Genomic DNA, 22390 nt, shown 5'->3' on the forward strand with positions numbered 1-22390 from the left:
GGGGTTGGGAGTTAGCTTGCGTGGCTGGTGGTTACTATTTTTGCCGTTCTCCCTTGACTTCTTTTATTCATTCCCACAACCAGTCCATCAGGAAATCCTGTCGTCTCCACCTTCGAAATAGATCCAGAGTCTTACGACTTCTCACCACCTCCTCCTTTACTACCCCAGTTTCAAGCCTCAGTCATCTCTTGTCCGGCTATTGGAATAGGCTCCCGCCTCGGCTTTCCTGCAGTCTGTCTCAGTGCAGCCAGCCTGAGCTTTTTATAACAAAAGTCAAATGATGTCACTTCATTTCAAAGCGTCCATCTCACTGAAAAATCCAAAGTCGATTGTATGGCAAAGTAGACCTCAGGTGATCCTCTCCCTCCCCCTGTATTCAGTCCAAACATGATCCTGGCCCAGGGCCTTTGCTACTGTGTGGAAGAAAGGTGGATTTCTTAATTGAATACGTTTGTAGTTTAGTCTGAAGTAAGTATCATGCTATGATGCATTCTTTAAGCTTCAGCTATTGAGTTATTTGTGACTGTTACTCTCTTGAAATCCTATACATTTGTTTTCAAATAATGTTAGAATCTAAATTTCAAAAAATGATTTAGCTTAATTTTGTATTCATTTTTTGGCCTCAGGTTGCTTTGCTTTAATACAGTGTCTCTCAACCAGCAGTCAGTCAGACTTTAGTTTACTTTAAGGTTAGACTTTTAAAGTTGAGTCCAATGGCACAGTTGCTTCAGATGGTTCTATGTTCGTCGGACCTGGTTCAAATTCAGTGTGAGTTTCAGGACCAGCTTGCCCACTCAAGGAAGAGAAAGTAATATATTAGGATGCAGCTTGCTCTTGTGGGTGGGCAGCGGTAGAATAATGGATCAATCCAAGTGCCATTTCCTCAATTATTTGTTCCTTAGTTTCTTTTGTAAAACAGGGCTAATAATTCTCATAGATTTTTAGTGTGGATTAGAAGTATATCTGAAATTCCTATTGTAATGCCTGGCATTTAGTAAGCTTCAGTAACTAGTTCTGTTTCCTGTAGAAAAAAGTCCATATTCGTTTGTGTGGGCTCTTTGCAAAAGATCTCTCTCTTTAGTCTCATTTTCTGCTACTCTCTCAGACCCCTTATAGCCAAACTGCAGGCACACCAAGCTTCTTATCTGTAAATCCCCTGATCCATTTCATGCAATCTGTATTTTTTGTCCTCATACCCTAGAATCTCCTTATTCTTGTCTCTCTGGTGAACTCCTTTAAGATTCAGTTTAAGGTATCATTTCTTCTGTAAAAAATATGTAAAGGTAATTTAAAATGTGTTTATGATAAAGCTGGGATGACTAAAGTCTGCCCTCTTCGCAGTGTGTTGTAATGTGGAGAATGGTTGGAGGGAGGTGAGATTGGAGCTCCGCTGTCAGTGAGAATGCTATTGTTACAGCCCAGCAAGAGGTTATGAGGTCCAGATTACACTGTAACAGTGGGCATGGAGAGGAGGTGAAAGATTTAAAGAGTTGTTTATCCCTGTGTTTTAGCCCCAGGAAATACTTGAATTTTGAGATGGCTTGGGGCACAGTCCCTGGTTGCGATGACTAATAGGAAGTTGGATCTATGAGTCTGGGATTCAGAAGAGAGAGTCTTGATTGGAGATATAGACGTAACACCATCAACACATAGGTGATAGTTGATGCCTCGGGTGTGGATAAGAAAAGAGAAAGGGACTGAGGACAAACTTAAAAAATAGAAGCCTACAAAAAAGAGGTAGGTGGAGAACCAGGAGGGTGTGATATGGCAGCTAAGACTGGAGAGTTTAGAGAGTGGTCAGACTGTCTAATTCTGCATATTATTGCCAAATAGGTGGTAAAATTCATTCATTTACTCATTTGTTTATTCTGCAAACAGTGCCTACTAAAGCCACATAAAATTTAAGGTGATCAGCGATAATAGGTAAGTTCCAGTCTCTGTGGAATCTTGAACCAGCATTGTATATTGTTTCATCCTTTATGTTACTAATTCACTGTTTTTTTTCTTTTTTTTTTTTTCTCTTTTGTAAAGGAAACTTTTCAGTATACCCTCTTCAGATGGGCTGAAGAGCTTGATGCTCTCAGTCGAATCCAGGACTTGCTTGGTTGCTATGAACAGGCCTTGGAACTATTTCCTGATGATGAAGTGATTTGCAATAGCATGGGAGAACATCTTTTCAGGTTTGAGTGATTTCAGTATTACCTGTTAAGAGTTATTCTTTATGACCAGGGATAAATCATATTGTAATTTGAACAGGGAAAGTTTAACATAAAAAGCTATTAACTACAACAAAGGATTGGAGAAATGAGGGATTGGCTAGTAAGAAGAAAAGAGGAATCAAAAGAATATAGGAATAGTAAATATAATATGTAATATTATAGGCGTTTTAATATCATATACTACACAGTAGCCGCTGCCCCTGGGGCTGAGATAGAAGAGTCCCCACCACTGGGCTGAGATATGGTTCACAGGATGGCTGAGAAATTTGCCCTCTGGGGTGCCAGGGAAAACTGTGCACCGGGAGGTGTCTCACCGGAGGCAGTCCATTACAAAACTGCCCAGTAGAGGAGTGCTGGGGGAAACTGCTGACCCCTGGGTGCTGGTGGCACCTGGTGCAGGAGAAGTCCTGAGCAGCACACTGGAACCAGGAACCAAAAGTCTTTCCTCCTGCAGTGTCTCTCCAGCACTTTTTACTGACAGAGACTAACATTGTGCCACCTGGCAAAGGAAAAATATTACAGCAGGCAAAACAGGGTGACTTAGACAATAACACAGTAAGCATTTATGTCGGGTGTCCTCAAGACCACCCCTAGTTTTGATAATTTGCTCACAAGACTCACATATAGTCTTATTCATGGCTATGCTTTATTACAGTGAAAGGATACAGAGCAAAATCAGGAAAGGGAAAGGCAACATGGGGCGAAGTCTGGAGGAAACCAGACACAAGTTTCTGAAGGTCCTCTCTTAGTGGAGTCACACGGGACATGCTTTATTCCCCTAGCAATGAGCTGTAGTGACATGTGTTGCCAACCAGGGAAGCTCATTAGAGACTCAGTACCCAGGGTTTTTATTGGCGGTTGGTCACATAAGTACCCTCTGCCTGGCACATACCAAACTTCTAGACTCCCAGAAGGAAAGCAGGTGTCCATCATAAACAACATTGTTTGTACGAACAGGTGAGGCACAATGAGCCAATCTCGTCACGGTGTTGGGAACCCTTCCAAAATCCAAGGGCAAACTCTGTAAGTAGGACTTTAAAAGGATAGGGTTGCTAACTCTTTCTGCACGCTGGCACATGTGCATAAAATAATTCTAAGAAAATACACAAAATACAAGGAATCATAAAAACATAACAGACTAATCTCAGACATTTTTATTTTAAAGTATACGTGCCTCTCATTTGATATATGACCATTGCCTTTTATTACAGTGTAGTCCCGTTTAGAGTTTCAGAATGTCTTTTTTGCTTAATCCATCCCCTTAATGAATAGTCTGATTCAGTTTCTTTTAAAGTGGATCAAATGCTTTCAAGGGCTTGAGAAGCAGTATGAGTACAAAAGGGTTCTGCTAGCTCAGTTCTGTTTAATGTGTGGTCCACACACTGGTGCTGGTCCACAAACTACCAGTTACTGATAGATAAATATAGAAATTGAGAGTAAGTGTTTAGAAATGTGTATAACAATTTGACGTTGTATATCCAATCACGTCATCAGGGAATTCTCTAGTTGAAGAGAGTATAGGCCAGTTGGGTGTTGAAGAACTCTGATGTGGCGTGTGTTGCATACTAATCGTGTGTAAAGGACTGTGTCATGGATTGAATTATGTACCCCCAAAATGTGTGTATCAATTTGGCTGGGCCATGATTCCCAGTATTGTGTGGTTGTCCTCCATTTTGTGATTGTAATTTTATGTTAAAGAGGATTAGGGTGGGATTGTAGAACATCCTTACTAAGGTCGCACCCCTGATCTAATGTAAAGGAAGTTTCCCTAGGGTGTGGCCTGCACCACCTTTTATCTTACAAGAGATAAAAGGAAAGGGAAGCAAGCAGAGAATTGGGGGAACGTCATACCACCAAGAAAGCAGTGCTGGGAGCAGAGCTCATCCTTTGGACCTGGGGTTCGTGTTCGGAGAAGCTCTTAGTCCAGGGGGAGATTGATGGCAAGGACCTTCCTCCAGAACTGACAGAGAAAGCCTTCCCCTGGAGCTGATGCCCTGAATTTGGACTTCTAGCCTACTAGACTATCAGAAAATAAATTTCTTTGTTAAAGCCATTCACTTGTAGAATTTCTGTTATAGTGGCACTAGATAACTGAGACAGACTACATAGAACTACAAAGGATTAGATACTAGTTTCTGTAATATTTAATTAAAGTATGTCATTATAGTAGCGAGTACAACTGACGTAAACTGGTCTGGCAGCAAATGCGACTGACTGTTGATGACCATTTAATTCAGCTGGTGAGAGAGAAAGTATGTGGGCATACCAGAGAAGAAGATGCTAGCCACAGACATTAGTTAGCTGTATTTTACAGAGGGGATAGTTTTCAGAGAGCATTGCTATTCTATTGAGTTGGGTTAAGTGGAGGCTGACTAAGAGAACTTCTGCCGTACTTCAGTACAATAGTAATTTATAATCAAGTACTTGTTAGTGTTCTGAAATGCATCACTATAGTAGGAGTTTAGAAAAGAAGTCATTGAGGATTGCAGTCCTCGCAGAAGACTTCCCAAAGGAGGCGATCCTTGGATTGGGTAGGATTTGAGGTGCTGGTGAAGGATTACCAAGCCAGATCAGTGGCATGAACCATTGATAGCACAGAGTTGAATATTTTTTCTTTGTTACTTTTTACTCTAGAATGGGCTTTAGAGATGAAGCAGCTGGGTATTTTCATAAAGCAGTGAAGCTCAACCCTGATTTCAGTGATGCAAAGGAGAATTTTTATCGCGTTGCAAACTGGTTGGTAGAACGTTGGCACTTTATCATGCTTAATGATATCAAGAGGAATAAGATTTATAATGCAGCAATTCAAAAGGTGGTTCGTTCAGGATACAAAAGTGTTTTGGACATTGGAACAGGAACTGGAATACTAAGGTTTGTTGTAATTGTGTTTTAATTATGTATACATATAAGTGTATACTAATAATATAAATAAAAGGTTTTACTAAATGTAGAGAATTTGACATGAAATTTAAAATTAAAAATTGTTTCATTTGTTACTTCTTATAATCTTGTTAGGGTTATTCATGCAACTATTGTATTTTTCACTGTAACTTTATCAGAAACTGGACATAAGTGCTGAGAAAAATTTAGAATAATTATTGAAAGTTGCAATAGTAAGTTTTAAGAGTAGTTTTTGTACGCTCATCTGGTAGAGTCTATTTTTCTAAGTTAAAGATTATTTAATGCCTGTTTTGTTTTCTTAATAGGGTGGATGTCATGATTTATTGTATGATTTGCTTCTAGACAAAAATATTATTTCACTTTCTTTTTAATGTGGAATGAATAATTGTTGAGTTAGTTAAAGAGTAAAAGGAAAAACCCATCTTTAAACATCTTAATTCCATTAAGATTTGACAGACGCTAGTGGATTCTTTTTTCTTGATGGAGCACTTTTTCTGCTTGTAGCATGTTTGCCAAAAAAGCTGGAGCACATTCGGTGTATGCCTGTGAGTTATCCAAGACCATGTATGAACTTGCCTGCGATGTAGTGGCAGCAAACGAGATGGAAGCAGGGATCAAACTCTTACATATGAAGTCACTTGACATAGAAATTCCAAAACACATTCCTGAAAGGTATAATATAAATTAATTAAATGTTTGTAATTCACTATTTTAGTTTTTAAAAATCAGACTACTCACATTTCTAGCTTCTAGTCCAAACAAAGGGAACCCTGGTGGCGCAGTACTTAGGGGTTCAGCTGCTAACCAGAAGGTTGGCAGTTCGAACACACCAGTGCACCAGGGGAGAAAGATGTGGCAGTCTGCTTCTGTAAAGATTATTTACAGCCTTGGAAACTCTGTGGGGCAGTTCTACTCTGTCCTGTAGTGTCACTATGAATCAGAATTGACTCAGTGGCAACGGGTTTGTTTTTGGTTTGTAGTCTAAGCAAAAACGCTAAACCCTTATTTTGGCATGAAACAGATTTTAATAATAAGGTTGTATTCTCTATAAAAAATATTTAAAAATCTTGAAAATTTGTAGTAAGGGATTTAGTAAATAAACTTGACCTTTAGCAAGTTACTTTACCTTTGTTAATTTCAGTGTTCTAGCTTGTGAAAATGGATAATGCCTCCTGTGTGGTCAATAACTATTTAAAAATTGTACTAAAAAATAATAACTGAGTAGATCTCATCAGGCTCAATCGGCTTATTTCATTTTGTGTAAATACCCTTGGCTGAAATGCAAGCTCAGGAAGTGTCAGCTGTCAATTTATTTTGGCCTGGGCCCTTCAAATGGTTTAAATATAATTCCGTTAAGTCTTGACTTTTTAGTATGTTACCTCACTCTGATTCATGTCACAAGAATGATAGAATTGTAAAGTTAAAAGGGATTTAAAAATCATCTGGTCCAACACCATCGTTTTTGAGACAGAGTTTTCACTATGTAGCACTAGCTAGTACTTCTCCTAGGTGTCTGTGTTCTCATTTTACTTGAAGTTTATTCAGTTTATGGATTTTAAGACGATGTTTTTTGGATTCTGTTGTCATTTGGACAATGATTTTTTAAAATACCTTCTTCCATTTATGTAATAACTTATGTTTACATAGTACTTTATGATTTTCAATGATCTTTACATTTGTTCTCATGAAAGAGATCCTATTAGATTGTTAAGGTAGATATTATTATTACCATTTTACAGAAATTAAAAGGAGCCCTGGTGGCACAGTGGTTAAAGTGCTTGGCTGCTAACCAGAAGGTCAGTGGTTTGAACCCACAAGCTGCTCCACGAGACAAAGATTTGGCAGTCTGCTTCCATAAAGATTTACAGCCTTGGAAACCCAGTGGGGCAGTTCTACTCCATCCTGTAGGGTCGCTATGAGTCAGAATTGACCGTATGGCAGTGGGTTTATAGAAATTAAACACTGTCCTGAATCAAAATTGCCTTAATTTAATCTGCATTTTGTCATGATGCAGAGTTTTATTCTGCAGATAGTGTTTAGAAGGGTCTACTGGCTTTGAATCAGGAGATAGGGATACCAGTTCAGACTCTATTATTAACTTATTTTGACCTTGAGCAAATCTCTAGGCTTCAGGATGTTAAACTAGATGATTTGAAATACCTTCCACATTCTAAATGTTTGCAATCCTAAATGTTGAATGTTTTCTGTATATGTAATAGTGGGTTTAGGTGCTGTGGGGGATATCAAAATAGATCTGCCCATAAGACACCTACAGTCTAGGTGGGAAGATGAGGAATATTTATTAAACTTTTATCTTTTAACTACACAAATAAATGATAGTGGCAGTAAGTGCTAAAGGAGTTCAGAGAGGGGAGAAATTAGAGGAAAGAATGGACGGAAGAGCAGAGCTATGTGGACAAGTCTTTCATGAAGACTCAAAGCTAGTGGGTGAAGCAAAAGAAACGACAGAAGAAGACAACCATTGATAATGTAGTATCATAGAAGATGGAGAATGAATTTTAAGAGGGAGGGCTTCCCACCTGCATTAAATGTTGTTTGTAGGTCAAGGAAAATGAGAACTGAGAAAGATTGTTCGTTTGGATAAAAGTGGGATTGTGAAAGATAGCGTGTTTTAGTGTTGAAGATAAAATTATGTCCTATGTTAAGGAGAGGGACTGATAAAGATAATGGATATGAACCACTTTTAAGGATTTAGGCAATGAAAGAATAGCCTGAGGAGGCAGCAGGACCAAGTGAAGGGTGCTCCTGACACATAAGGAGGAGGAGCCAGGGGAGAACAGAGCAGCCTGAGGAACATTTGAGTCAGTTCTTCAAGATTCAGAAACCGATATTAAAAATGAATTGTATTTGAAAATTTTACCTATTGACTGTTTCTGTAATATACTCTTCCTTTCTCTCCTCTCTCAGCTTTAACACTTTTATATAATAGCATGATATTTTACTTACATATATCTTTAAAAAATCATTCTATAGAGTGTCCCTAGTTGTAACAGAAACTGTCGATGCAGGTTTATTTGGAGAAGGAATTGTGGAGAGTTTGATTCATGCATGGGACTGTTTACTTTTGCAGCCAAAGGTAAGCATGAAAACACTTGAATGATCCATTGTTTGCACAGATATTTGCTGAAACCCTAGTGTGTTTACAAAGCAATATGAAATACGTTTCCCACCATCAACGTATATACTGTATATTTGGAAAGAAATCCCTGCAAAAACCACTTAAGAACATGTATGTTTGTATGTCCAAATGAGGTATATGGGCAAAAAAATACTCCATTGAGGAATTTATAGGAGTTGAGGTTAATTTGTGAGGGGATTGATTGTGACATCCTTGAGTACTGTTGAGAAAAAGAGGTACTTTCAGCTTCATAGCCCTCACTGCTTGCATTTTTGGCAAATTATTAAAAGGCTTTGTGGTGGTATCTGATTTGGTATGGTTGGTTGATGTGCTCACCTGCTAGCTGAAAGGTTGGAGGTTGAGTCCACCCAGACACTCCTCGGAAGAGAGGCCTGGTGATCTACTTCTGAAAAATCAGCCATTGAAAACCCATGGAGCACAGTTCTACTCTGACACATATGGGGTCGCCATGAGTTAGAATCTGCTTGACGGCAACTTGTGGTGTGGTGTGGTGTGGTGAGATGATTTTGGCCTCTCAGTTAAAATCATTCTTAATAGCCTTTTGTTCTGTGTATCCTTACAGTTTTCTTCTGTCCTTTCTTTCTTTCTTTGTACTTGTACCAAAAAAAAAAAAAAAAAAAAGTACATAACAATGGAAATAAAAGAAACTTTTTACAGGAAAAAACTGCTTATACTTATTGTTTTGAAGTCTTTTTCTTATTTTCATACTTGTCGTCATACACACATATTTTGCATATAACGGTATAATTTTTATCATTGTATTTTTAGACGAAAGGTGAAGATGGAAGTTGTGAAAAGTGTGGGAAAGTTATACCAGCAAGTGCTGTTATATTTGGGATGGCAGTAGAATGTGCAGAGATAAGAAGACATCATAGGTGAGTAACTATTTAAGTAATTTAAAATAGTAATTTTAAAGAGTATACTCTATTTCAAAGGTTCTTTAGTTGATTATATATTTGCATAAGGATTTGTAGTTTTCTGACCTCTAAATTCATGTTTAGTCCAGGCTTATTTTTTTTTAAGCATATATTTTACTTTGTTTTAAAATGGAACTTTGGGATTAAAAGCATCTTTTATTTTATTAATGGAAAATGAATTTTGATACAACCTGGTATCCTTTTGATGCGTGAAAGATTCATGTAGAAAAATATTAAGACTAATTTTAGGCAAAATATAGCAAAAATTCCAATGTGAAAATAAATTTCGGTTTTAATTTATTTCTCCCATTTTCCTCTTAATAACTTTATTGTTACAATGATATGTAGTTGAATGGGATGAACTTTTAGGATCTTTCTGTCCTTGAGATTGTAAGATTTGCTCATCAAATACAATACAGTAAAACCTGTGAAAGTCGGAACCTATATAAGGCAGACACCTGTCAGAAAAGGAAAACTCAAATGTTTTCCACTAAAACGAGCGATAGAAAAGTGGTAAGACTGTACCCTGTCAAAGGTGGGAAACTTTCAAAACCTGGAAAAACAGGCAGTCCCATTGAGTTCCGGCCCTCACAGGTTTCACTGTATAAATGAAAATGTGATACTAAATGCTTTTTAATTATAGGTGTTTCTTGGTTACATTTTTATTCTTGAACGTTAATGAGTGTTGTATTTTGTGAAAATATTGATCCAGGTTTTGTTAAAACTTTTTAAGGAAGCCCCTCCCATCGGTAACTTAATAGTAATAAGTATAACCTGTAAGTATTTTAAGAAATAATGACAAAACAAGAAAATAAAAATTATTCTAAACCCCACACTGGTTGATAACCACTGTTAACCTTTATTGTACATTCTGTCTTACTCTTTGCTCTATTTCTTACAAGGTGACAGTAGAAATGTTTAACGATTGGTAAGGTTCAGAGCACTGACTAAGCAGACAGCAACATTGGCTGTAAGAGAGTGTACTGGTTGACTGTCAGCTCTGTATAAATAAATGTGTATGTGTATATAAATTTAATTTTGTTTCAGAACTGTCACTAAAAAATATTAACTTTTTCTTTGTGAGCCTCTTCATGTTAGTAGATTTACCTCATGATTTTTATCAGTGTCTTACTGTTCTGGTCCTCAGATGTTAGAATTTTAGGTTTCCACTTTTCTTGTTTTAAAAACTGGGATGAACACCTTTGTACCTACATCTTGTGGATTTATCTTTATTATTTTCTTAGGATCTTTATTATTTTCTTAGGATAAATTTGGTAATAAGGAATTACTAAGTTAAAGAGTATGTGCGTTTTTCAGGCTTTAGAGGTACAGCACTTAATTGCCCACCAGAAAATCTAGGTTATGTCTCTCTGGGATTTTTGCTGTAGCATGACTCCAGACCCCTTCCCTTCGGTAGTTTCTTCTTTGTATTTTGTAGGAAAACCACTAAAATTGTTTGCCTAAGCAAAATAGGAATTAAGTGATGGTATCTACCATTTTGAAAAAGGTTTCCTTCATCACTCATTCATTTATACAGCAAAACAGTGTCTGGCTGTACAACAGAAGCGCTGGAGGAGCTTTTGTAAAAATAAAAATGCCATACATTTTGATTGAGTAGGTCTGTGTGAGTGAGCCCAGTATATTTTTGCAGTGCTCAGCAGTGCAGGTTAAAGACTGAAAAAAAAAATGTAGTGAAAATAATACAGATGAATGCTGTTATACCTGGTAGAAACATTTGAAAATCATTATTATAAAAATTACTATTTGAACCTGACCAGCTGAGTATAATGTTCATCTGAAGGAGCAAATGTTTAAGAATAGTCAAGAAAATTGTGAAATGCCTTTTTAGATATAAAAACCAGTAATGTATTGGTGCAGAAATAGAAAAACAGATCAGTGGAACACAATAAAGAGTTTAGATACAGATCAGATTATTGAATTTATAGAAATTTAGTACATGAAACGTGGTAGTTTTAGATCATCAGGAAAAAGAATAAGCTATTCAGTAAATGGAGATGGTATAATTCATTGGGAAAAAGATCTTTTAATTCCAGATGAATTAAATATATGTGTAAAAAAAATTCATGAGATGATGAATGCTTTCCAAAGCAAAACACAGTGTTCAAAAGCCATAAAAGATTGAGAAATTTGACCACATAAAAGTTGAAAACTTCCATCTGATGAAAGATACTATAAATAAAATTAAAAGGCAAGTGACAGACTGAGATCAAAATTTGCGATGTTTGCAACAAGGCATGCATACAAGTGTCTGTTATTCAAAGAAATGGAAAACTACTTATATTAGCTAGTATTAGAAGTGATTGATAATATTCTGTTTTCTCACAGGCATGGGAAAAATTTATACACTGTTGGTACATGATTTTAATAGCTCAGTTTGACATTATCTAACACAATTAAGATGTTTAAAGTCCTTGACCTAGCAAGTCCACTTCCAGGAATCTACTCTGACTGTGCTCATATATGTGCTCAGTTATTTGTGCAAGGATGTTCACTGTATATTTTAATGTGAGCCCTTTGTTGGATATATGCATTGCAGGTATCTTTCCCCACTTAGTGATTTGGCTTTTTTGCTTTCTTACCAGGTGTCTTTTGATGAGAAGTTTTTAATTTTAATGTAGTCTTACCATTTATTTATTTTTTTATGGTTAGTGGTTGTGCGGGTGTGTAATGGTGTTTAAGAAACTTTTGCCCATGAAGTTTTATTTCGTTTTTATGTTGATTTTTTTCTGGACTCACTGTTAGATGGTATTACTTGATTCTAAAAAAACCCATCCTTCTCCCTTTCCACCCTACTTGTTTATTTTTCCTCCCATCAGGGTTGGTATTAAGGACATTGCTGGTATCCATTTGCCAGCAAATGTGAACTTTCAGAGTCCAGCTTATTCTTCTTTAGATTCTGAGGAAGCTGTTGAACCTTATACAACTGAAAAGATGAGTCGAGTTCCTGGGGGATATTTGGCTCTGACAGAGTGCTTTGAAATTATGACAGTAGATTTCAACAATCTTCAGGTAAAAAAAAAAGTTTGATTACTGTTTTTGGAGCGTTAAATTTCATGCATTGCTTAACATAATACATATGATAATCTCATTTTAAGAATTTACATATAATTCCACTTACCATATGTAAAGGAAATGAAGGAAGGTAACCAGAATTCCCTCCTGAAATGATTAGGAATTCACTTACTTAAATACTGAATAAGAAGAAACCAGAAGATTTGTTAGGAATGTGTAATCTGTCAGGTGCTTTCATGTGTGCTCTTAGGTATCTTTTACAATAGTGCTGTGATAGAATTATAATTATCCTTGTGCTGTACAGATGAGGAAACTGTTACACTGAGTAATTTTCTCCAATTTATGCAACATGTGAACACGGGCCAGAATTGTAAACCAGGTCTGATACTTTTCTTTATGTCATGCTGCCATTTCAGATTAACGCTGTTTCTTCAAATGAAGAATATTCCACATCTCCAAATTGTGTATTAGGGTGACCAACTGTTCCAGTTTGCCTAGGACATAGGAGATTCTTGAGACATGGGACTTTTCAGTTTAAAACTGGGATACAGAAAAAAAAAAACCATTGCCGTCAAGTCTATTCCAACTCATAGAGACCCTGTAGGACAGAGTAGAACTGCCGTATAGGGTTTCCAGGGAGCAGCTGGTGGATTCAGACTGCCAGCCTTTTGGTTAGCAGCTGAGTTCTTAACCACTGCACCACCAGGGCTCCCAAACAGGTAAACCAGGATGAGCTGGTCACCGTAGAGTGTACATATGTGCGTTGGTGGGTGGTGGGAGGATGTGCTATACAGAGGACGCACGCAAAGATATCAAGAAACTTAAAATCCTTCTCTGAAGGTCTTTAAGAATGAGTTAAATACCCAAGTTCCTAGTTTTTTAGATGGAACCTGCCTGCAGACAGAAAATTTTTATAATTTAATAAAAACTTTTATATGAAAACCAGTAAAATTGTTTGCCTGAGCAAAATAGAAATTGCTTAGGCAGTTGTTAGTGGGTTTTTCTTGAGGTAGTCTAGAGCTAATTTATCAGTTTGGCATTGTTTACCAAGGTTGAGCTGTCTTTCTAAACTTTAAGAGCATTTGTTATCGGACACAGTATTCCAATAGGGAAAGGATTGTAGTTGCTGATTACCTAGAAGCTTTCCTTTTGTTATTTTAAGCCCTTATTTTCATTTTTCTTTGCCACAATAAAATCCTTATTAAGGTTTTTAACTTTGAAAGTAATATCTGCCTGCTTTAACACATTCAAGTAATGGAGAAGAACAGAAAGGAAAAAGCCATGGTATTTTTCTTCCCTTTTTAAATCTTGTCCCCTCCCCCCCATTAGTTTGAAGTTTATCTTTCCAGTCTGTATTTTCTGTGCTTCTGTAAAAATATACAAACATACTTTTTTCTTTTAGAAAACAAAACAATACCTATTGCTTTGCCTTTTTCATTCCACATTATATCATGGACTTTTTTCCACATCAGTAATATGTGTCTGCCTCATCCTTTTTAATAGCTGAATAGTATTTCCGTATAACAGATCAGAGCTTCCTGTCTGTTGTGCCTTAAGTGGTTACAGGTGTGCCAAGATGGTGATTTTTTTTTTTTTTTTCCTTCCCCCTGAAGGGGCCGGGCAGGGCTGAGAACTTACACAGATGGAGAGTGATACTATACCGAGGCATGTATATGTTAAGTGTATGAAATCCTCTCATTCCTTTTATGTTTCTATCAGGAATTAAAAAGTCTTGCAACTAAAAAACCTGATAAGATTGATATTCCTGTTACTAAAGAAGGCATACTAGATGCTATTGTGGTTTGGTTTGTACTCCAGCTTGATGATGAACACAGTTTATCTACAAGTCCTGGGGAGGAAACATGTTGGGAACAGGCCGTCTACGCTGTACAGGACCTTGCAGGTACATCTTTTCTAACTTTTTTTTTTTAAACTTGTTGCTTTAATCCTCTAAACATTTGAGTCGGCAAAAATAAGTAAATAAAACTTTGATATGAAGTTTCCGGTTAAGGGAGGTTGGTTAAATATTTCAGAATGTTATTTTTCTTATTCAAAAGTAGTTTTAAATAATTAACACATTTAGTTAAGAGAGACTCAGACACAACTCTGTTCCATACCATTCAAAAATTTCTTCAGCTCTGATTACTCGGGTTATTAGTAGATGTAGAGAAATAGAAATGCTGGCACAATTTTTATGGGAAAGCATTGGAAAAGTATTACTTATAGTGGAGTTCTTACGCGTAGAGAATCTGATGGCATCCGTGGAGTCCTATTGCAGAAAAATGCATATACTCACATAAGCACAAAATTTACAAACAGTTTTAAGTAGTCTGTGGATCTGTGGACTTTCAAGGGAAGTTCTATGTTAAAATATTTTTTGAAGAGATGTTTTCCTGTTAGTAGTTTGATGGGTAGCAGTATAGTTCACAGGAGTTGCATTGCATAGAAAACCTCTGTCCTTTTTTATTTTGTAACCGAATTTTATTGGGACACAGCTATGTCCTTTCATTTTTTTTTTTTATTATTTTATTGTATTTTTGGTGAAAGTATACACAGCAAAACAGATTCCCATTCATCAGTTTCTACACATAATGTTCAGTGACATTAGTTACATTCTTCACATTGTGCCAACATTTTCATTTCTGTTTTAGTTGTTCCATTCCCATTAACTTAGTCTCACTGCCCTCCAGCATCTTACCCGTGCTTTAGATTAACTTGTTCATTTGGTTCATATAGATAATTTTTTAAAAGAGCTCAGTACTCAAGGGTGACAGTCTTTACTTTTTGAGCTAACCTACTGTTTAGTTAAAAGTGACTTCAGGGGGTGGTTTTGGTACAAGGTTTAAAGAGCATCTCAGGACAATAGTCTTGGGGATTCCTCCAGTCTCATTGAGTCTAGTAAGTCTGGATTCTTTGAGAATTCGAAGTTCTGTTCCACATTTTTCTCCGTTTCTCTCAGGATCCATCTATTGTGACCCTGATCAGAATGTTTGGTAATGGTAGCCGGGCACCATCTAGTTCTTCTGGTCTCAGGGTAGAGGAGGCTGTGGTTCGTGGAGACAGTTCTGTAGTCCGGTTCCTTGATTCTTGGATTTCCTTCTTTCTCTTTTGCTACAGATGAATAGAGACCAATAGTTGTATCTTAGATGGCTGCTCACAAGATTTTAAGACCCCCACACTACGCACCAAACTAGGATGTAGAACATAAACTTTATGAACTATATTATACTAGTTGACTGTGTTGTCCCATGAGATTATGACCCTAAGTGTTCCAGAAAACTAATCCCGTGAGGTGATTGCTTATGTCTAAGAAGTGTCAGTATCTGTAAGCTCCTATTTGAAAAACTGTCCCTTTAAAACTGGAAGGTAATAGGTTAGTCTCCTAGTCAAGTACCTAATTTGGCAAGGTCATTAAGTTGTGGAGTCAGTATAGTGTTGTGGCTAGTATGGTGTTTTTGTAGTCAGGTAGATCTGGATTCATATCTTGATTCTGCTACTTACTGGCCCCCTGGCTAGTTTAGCTGGTTATTTCTCAGAGCATTTATTGTGTCATCTATAAAAAACGGGATGATACTGTCTATGTTGGAGGATTGTGGGGATTATTAGAGGTAATGGGTGTAAAGTGCCTACCGTAATGGCTGGCACTCAGTAAATGGTATTTTTTTTATTTCTGTTTGTTAACTTTTAACTCCCTTATAGTAACTTACAAGGAGCCCTGGTAGCACAGTGGTTAAAGTGCTCGGCTGCTAACCAAAAGGTCGGGTGTTCAAACCCACCAGTTGCTCCATGGGAGAAAGATGTGGCAGTCTAATTCCAGAGAAAGATGTGGCAGTCTGATTCCATAAAGATTACAGCCTTGGAAACTCTATGGGGCAGTTCTACTCTGTCCTATAGCATTGCTGTGAGTCGGCATTGACTCAAGGGCAGTGGGGTGGGGTATAGTAACTTACACAGATGCCCCCCACCCCCTTTTATCTTTTTAGGGAAAGGACATTTTAAACATTTAAACACAAGAATAACAATTTGTATTTTCAATTTTTTTTTGGAAAATATTTCAAACACTTAATAAAATTAATTAAGGTAGTAGTAATAATTACTCTCAAAGGTCTTTGTCTTTCTAGGTCTGATGAGGAGGAATTGGATTGTACATCTATAATTTAAAGTGTTATTACGTGTAAAAGTTCCTGGAAAAGAGCACATTGTAGTCTTTATTATAGAACTTAGTCCTTCAAATTCTTAAACATGCCGGAGTATCTAAATACTTGTAGTTAAGAAATATTACTGTTGTGGTTCTACTGAGTGCTGCTTTATTCTTTTGGAAATTTCTCTTAGAGAAAAAAATGTCCCATTAATCTAAAGTAAGGTTTGGTATTGATACCTGAATTTAATTTATCTCTGTTGGCTTTATTACCAAAGATGGGTCCAATAATGGAGCTCTCGATTCTCCGTATTATGCTACCAGTTAATTAAATCTTCAAAGTTGAGTTTTTTCCTAAATAAAGCAGCTGGAATTTTCCTAGTTTTTTTTGTGTATTAAATGAATAGATTAACCCCTCCCGTAATGATTTTTTAAAGCGGGTCATGTTAGTGTATCTTCTTTATTAATCAGAATTTTAATTTTGCTCTTACTGTTCAATGAAGACTACAGGATAAAGCCTGGGGACCATGTGATGATGGAAGTGTCTTGTCAAGATTGTTACTTAAGAATCCAAGGTATCCATGTCTTGGGTTCAGAACATGAAATGGATGTTGTGAAAAGTTTTACCAAGAATAAAGATTCACTGTCTTTAGGAAATGAGGCTGAACTCTGTAGTGCCCTGGCTAACCTTCAGACCAGCAAACCAGATTCTGTAGAGCAGATGTGTGTATTGGAGTCCACGGAAATTGCTTTGCTTAATAATATCCCATATCATGAAGGCTTTAAAATGGCAATGAGGAAAGTGTTGTCTTCACTGACTCCAGAGAAACTGTTGCAGGCCATGGATATGGATACTCAGTGTCAGAGTGATGAGATAAACTCTGGAAGCGGACAGAAGGAGAATTCTGTACTGAGTGCCCCTGACCCTTACTATGTGTTAGATGTGTCTGAAGGCTTTTCTATTCTGCCTATAATTGCTGGCACACTGGGGCAAGTTAAACCTTACAGTTCTGTGGAGAAAGACCAGCATCGCATCACTCTAGGCCTCATTTCCGAGGCCAATCACTTTCCTAAAGAAATGCTTCAGTTTTGGCTGAGACACGTGGAGGATGAATCTGCTATGTTGCAGAGGCCAAAATCAGACAAGTTGTGGAGCATAATCATATTGGATGTCATTGAACCATCTGGGCTCATTCAGCAGGAAATAATGGAAAAAGCGGCAATATCCAGGTGAGGTTTTTTTGAGCTCAAACTTGTTCATTGTTTTAGTTCTTTAATGGCTTACTGTAAAACTGAGATAATCATATGTCCCTCACGTGTCACTGTTCGGGACCTGTGAGCTCATCCCTTTCTCTGTGTGTGTGTTTGTGTGTGTGCATTGCTGATTATCCTCCAAGGGAATCCTGAATGGTAGATGTGAAGAACTGACCGTTTTAAGATTGGCCCACCTATATATAAGGGAAAAGTAGAGATCTATTAAAAACAGTAAGAAGAAATTCAGAGTAAGGAAGGAAAAATCAGATTTCATCTTATAATGTAAGAAACATGAAGTGTGCATTTGATGGTGTATTGGGAGAGCAAAGTGCTTCTTAGGAACAGCTCCCAGTTCTGTTCAGTCTAAAAATCTTCATTTTATAATATAGTTCTCTTCCTAAAGGTATTTCTTCTTCAGTTTAGATTGCGTGAGGTAGACTTGACCCTAATATTTAATATTGAAAGCAAATTTGGTTAAGCCCCAAAGTCCTTCAGTTATGCTGCTCAGATCTGAAAAGATGGCACTATTTTACATTTGGGGACCCAGATTTAGGAAATGTATTATGGATAAAAAATTTTGGGGTATAGCAGCAGGGGTTGGTTTGTTGTCTAGGAACAGTGGTGGGGATGCAGACTGAAGATTACAATAGCAAAAGGCACATTATCCATTGGGGAAAAAAACACATTTGACCAGACCAGAAAAAAATATTTTGTTTGTATAGTTAATTCATTTTCTTTTGTTATGAAATTTATATATTTATGTGGTAACTGATAGAAACCTTCACCATTTTTTTTAAACAATCCTGTCATGTCGTAAATTATGGGAGTAGCAAGGTTTGACTTAAATATATATAATAAAAATTTAAACAGATGTTCTTGACGGCACAGAACAAGGAGCTTGAAGAGTTCAAGTCTTGTCACTTAATTCCTGAAATAGTAAAATTTTCCATAAGTCACTTAATGTCCCTCATCCTCAGATTTCTTCATCTGTATTGAGAATACTGGATTAGTTGTTTTTGAAAGCACTTCAGTTATGAATTCCTGGTACAAATGAGATTTAATGTATTTGGTAGAGTCATCTTGGAAAGCCGTACACTTATCTAATGATTTATTTTTATTTAATTTTAAATTTGTTAAGAACAGTATAAAGTACTCCTGTGTAACTTTTACTCATATTCACCAATTGTTTACATTTTGTCCCATTTGCTTTATCATTCTCTCTTCCCCTCTGTCTCTTTGCACACACACACACACACACACACACAGACACACAAAATTATTTTGAAAATAGGTTAGAGCCATCATGTCCCTTTACCACTAAATACTTCAGTGTGTATTTCCTAAAAACAAAGATATTCTCTTATATAACCACAGTACAAAGAACAAAACTAAGAAATTAATATCTAATATTATTAGCTAATAATAATACTTTTATCTAATCCACAGCTCATACATAAATTTTATCTTTTGATCCAATATTATCTTTTAGAAAGCTCTTTCATTCCTAGTGCAGGTTCAAATGCAGGATCATGCACTGCATTTAGTTATCAGGTCTCTTTAGTTAATTAATCTGGAATAATTCTTTGGTTGTCTTTTATGACATTGACATTTTTGAAGAGTGCAGTTTCGTTATTTTGTCTAATGGCCCTCCATTGGAATTTGTCTGATGTCTTCATGTTGTGTTCTTAGTGCATTGTATCAGAAGGCACACAAGATCTATTTGTTTTATTATTGGTGATGTTAATTTTTAAGATCACTTGGTTAAGCGTGTGTTTGTCAAGTTTCTGCACTCTTAAGTTTCCTCCTTTTCCTTTGTGGTTAATATATCATTCGTAGGGAAATATTTTGAGCTATGTAAATATCCTATTCCTCATTAAACCTTTATTCATTAATTTTAACCTCTATTGATGATTTTGTAACTCCATTTTTTCTATATTTGTTGTTTAGCATTCTGATGTATGATAAGGAAGAGTTTTCTCTTCTGCTGCAGAAATTTATTTATATTGTTATGGGCTTTTTTAATTCAATGGGTTATAATCCATTACTATCAATATTTATTTTGATGCTCAAATTGTCCCAGTTTTGGCCAGTGGGAGCGACTTCAAAGTGGATCCTATATCTTTTTGATATGTTCTCATCATTCTTTGAGCATGTTCTTACTTTTGGCTCAACCAGGTTTTCTAAACTCATCTTTTCTCTGCCGCAGCCTTGAAATTGGTCTTTCTCCAAGGAGCCCTGGTTCCATTTAGTGGGGAACTATATTTTGAAACCAAGATCTTCTTGGTAGATGTGCTCATTGCTACTGGTGCAGCATTATTTCTAGGCCTTCTCGGCTGACAAAGTTTGGAAATTGTGTGTATTTGTGTATGTGTATTTATGCGCATGCACATACGTGTTCATAGATCCATATACGTTACAAATGCACATTCATATGCTTATATGCCTATATCTGTATATACACCTATATCTGTATCTGAATTTTATATCTTTCTATCTACTATGTAAAAGTATGAGTTCATACTGATACCTCAGTTCCAATCCACCACCATAGGGTACATTCTAGTTTTCCCCCTTTTCAGATATGTCATTCCCTTTCTCTAACAGTGAAAACTTGACTCCCACTGACATCAGTATATTTACTTATCTGGTCATGCCTAGAATGCATATAAAATAGTTGTAGAATTGCTAACTCATACCACTGTGGAAGTCAAACCTACTAATTATAGGTTAATAATGATTTATAGTTTTTTTTTTTTAATATGTAATTTTCATACTGTGGAATGCCTAAATATTAAGTGTGTAATTAGATGAGTTTTGATCTAGTGATCAAAATCTAGTGGTTTTTTTTTTTTAGGTCTGTTTTTAAAATTGTCTTTATAATGACACATTGACTAAACATGGTGGCAAAAGGTGGTTTAATTTTTGTATACAGTGCAAAGTTATGTTGAGGCCTTTTAATGATAAGGTCATTATTCCAATTTGGTAATTAATTTTTCATTAAAAATTAGGTAAATTAAAAAGTAAGGAAGTTGATTCTTCTGTTTGAAACGTAATTTAGTATCAAAGAGGCATTTACATGTTCTGAATAATGGGCTATGTGGGAGCCTTGTTTTATTTTTGGTAGTTTCAGTTTGACTACTGAGAAGGATGACAAATGAATTTGTAAATTTGCTATGTTTGGCAAAAAAATTAGTATCTACTTTTTAAAAAATTTTATTTAAATGGAACCTTGTAAAGGATTTTTGAAAAGCATTTTTGGTTTTAAAAACAATTTGTCAAACAGTCTGTTCTCTCTGAATGATTGATTATATTACTGGGAAATGCAACTTATATGAAAAAACTTGTTGCTGTCAAGTCGATTCCGACTCATAGTGACCCTATAGGACAGAGTAGAACTGCCCCATAACGATTTTCAAGGAGCAGCTGGTGGATTCCAACTGCCGACCTTTTGGTTAGCAGCCATAGCTCTTAACCACTACGCCACCAGGGTTTCCAACCTATATGAAGGCTATCTCTAACTTTCCTTTCCAGTGTTTCTCAATGGGTGTGGGCAGAGGTCCTGTTGGCAGTTTGGGTGGGACAGTTCTTCCTTACATGGAACCGTCTAGCCTCTGAATAGCAGGTTTGGGGTGCAGAGCTTACTTGAACTGTAGGCTTTTCCTAGCCTGCAGATTGTTTAAGGGATCACATGACCAATTTTAGGTCCTAGTTAGTTGAAAGTATTTTTGTTTTTCATAATAACAAATATGAGATCATTAGCAAGATCCTCCTCCTTGGGTGTATGTAGCCAATGAATTAGACTGTTCTAGTCTGCTTTTCCTTACCAGTGCCCTCAATTTACTCTCTGATAATTGGTTTATTCTTAGTTCTACTGAAGCAGATCTTCAAATACCGTCTTAAAAATGATGTAGAGGTAAACTTTCTGAACTTTTTCATATTTGAAAATGACTTAATTTGTAAGTTTGGCTGATTGTAGAATTTTTTTAATTGCATTTTAGATGAAGGTTTGATTGTAGAATTTTAGGTAGAATGTCTTTTAGCTCAGCATTCTGAACACATTGCTTTGTTATCTTCTACTCTTCAGTGTTGTTAATTCATGCTCCTTCATAAGTGGCCTATGAGGTTTTTTTTTTTTTGTTTCCCCAAGTGATTCATTTTGTTTTGGACCCTTTTACTCTGGAGACAGTGTCTGGGAAATTCTTTTATATTATTTCTTGGTTAATTTCTTCCTTATTGTTTTTCTAGTCAGCTTTTCTAGCTCTTATTAGTCAGATACTGGACTTGCTGGAATGATCCCCCATATCTCTTATCTTTTTGCTCCTATTTTCCATTTTTATATTTTACTTTTTGAGTGATTTCTTCAGCTTTATCTTTTCACTCCTTAGGTATTTTTATTTCAGCAATTGTATTTTTAATTTCTAAGAGCCCTTTCTTCTGATATTTTTTTATAGCACCCTGTTGTAACTCTGTTCTGATTTTATGGATGCAGTAATGTCTCAGATTGTTCTAAGGACAGTAATCAGAATTTTAAACATATTCTCTTCCCACTGCATTTAAGAATGAGACAGTGAAGAACTGATTGAGAGCTTTCTGTGCACCTGGGTAAGACTTGTCAATTGAAGGGCTTTCTAAATAGCCACGAGCCGGCTACTCATGTCTCCTGAGTGCTAGAATGTATGGGTGGTGTTCTTTGCTCTGGGCATTTGCAGCCGGCAGTAGCTGTTCTTGTTTTCCTGAGAGTTTGTTTAGCTAAGTTAAGGTGTCTGGC

At 36.5% G+C, this 22390-nt stretch overlaps 1 protein-coding gene across 9 annotated transcripts in view; it reads left to right on the top strand.

Annotated features, from left to right (window-relative positions):
• PRMT9 (protein arginine methyltransferase 9) overlaps positions 1 to 22390 on the top strand; it is a 28628-nt gene that overhangs the window by 593 nt on the left and 5645 nt on the right. The window contains exons 1-10 of one of the 9 annotated variants that reach the window (XM_023733563.1): positions 7 to 468; positions 1879 to 1923; positions 2032 to 2180; positions 4854 to 5090; positions 5625 to 5792; positions 8115 to 8217; positions 9049 to 9155; positions 12035 to 12227; positions 13950 to 14133; positions 16872 to 17598. In XM_023733563.1, coding sequence (XP_023589331.1) covers positions 2161 to 2180; positions 4854 to 5090; positions 5625 to 5792; positions 8115 to 8217; positions 9049 to 9155; positions 12035 to 12227; positions 13950 to 14133; positions 16872 to 17598 — 1739 coding nt within the window. In that variant the 5' untranslated portion in view covers positions 7 to 468; positions 1879 to 1923; positions 2032 to 2160. Of the gene's footprint in view, positions 1 to 6; positions 2181 to 4853; positions 5091 to 5624; positions 5793 to 8114; positions 8218 to 9048; positions 9156 to 12034; positions 12228 to 13949; positions 14134 to 16871; positions 17599 to 21488; positions 21536 to 22390 lie in introns of those variants that run through there. The other 8 variants (XM_023733566.1, XM_023733565.1, XM_023733564.1 and 5 more) reach the window with 8 other exon arrangements.

This window comes from Trichechus manatus, unplaced genomic scaffold (genome assembly GCF_000243295.1).
Source record: "Trichechus manatus latirostris isolate Lorelei unplaced genomic scaffold, TriManLat1.0 scaffold00059, whole genome shotgun sequence".
Taxonomy (NCBI): Eukaryota; Metazoa; Chordata; class Mammalia; order Sirenia; family Trichechidae; genus Trichechus; species Trichechus manatus.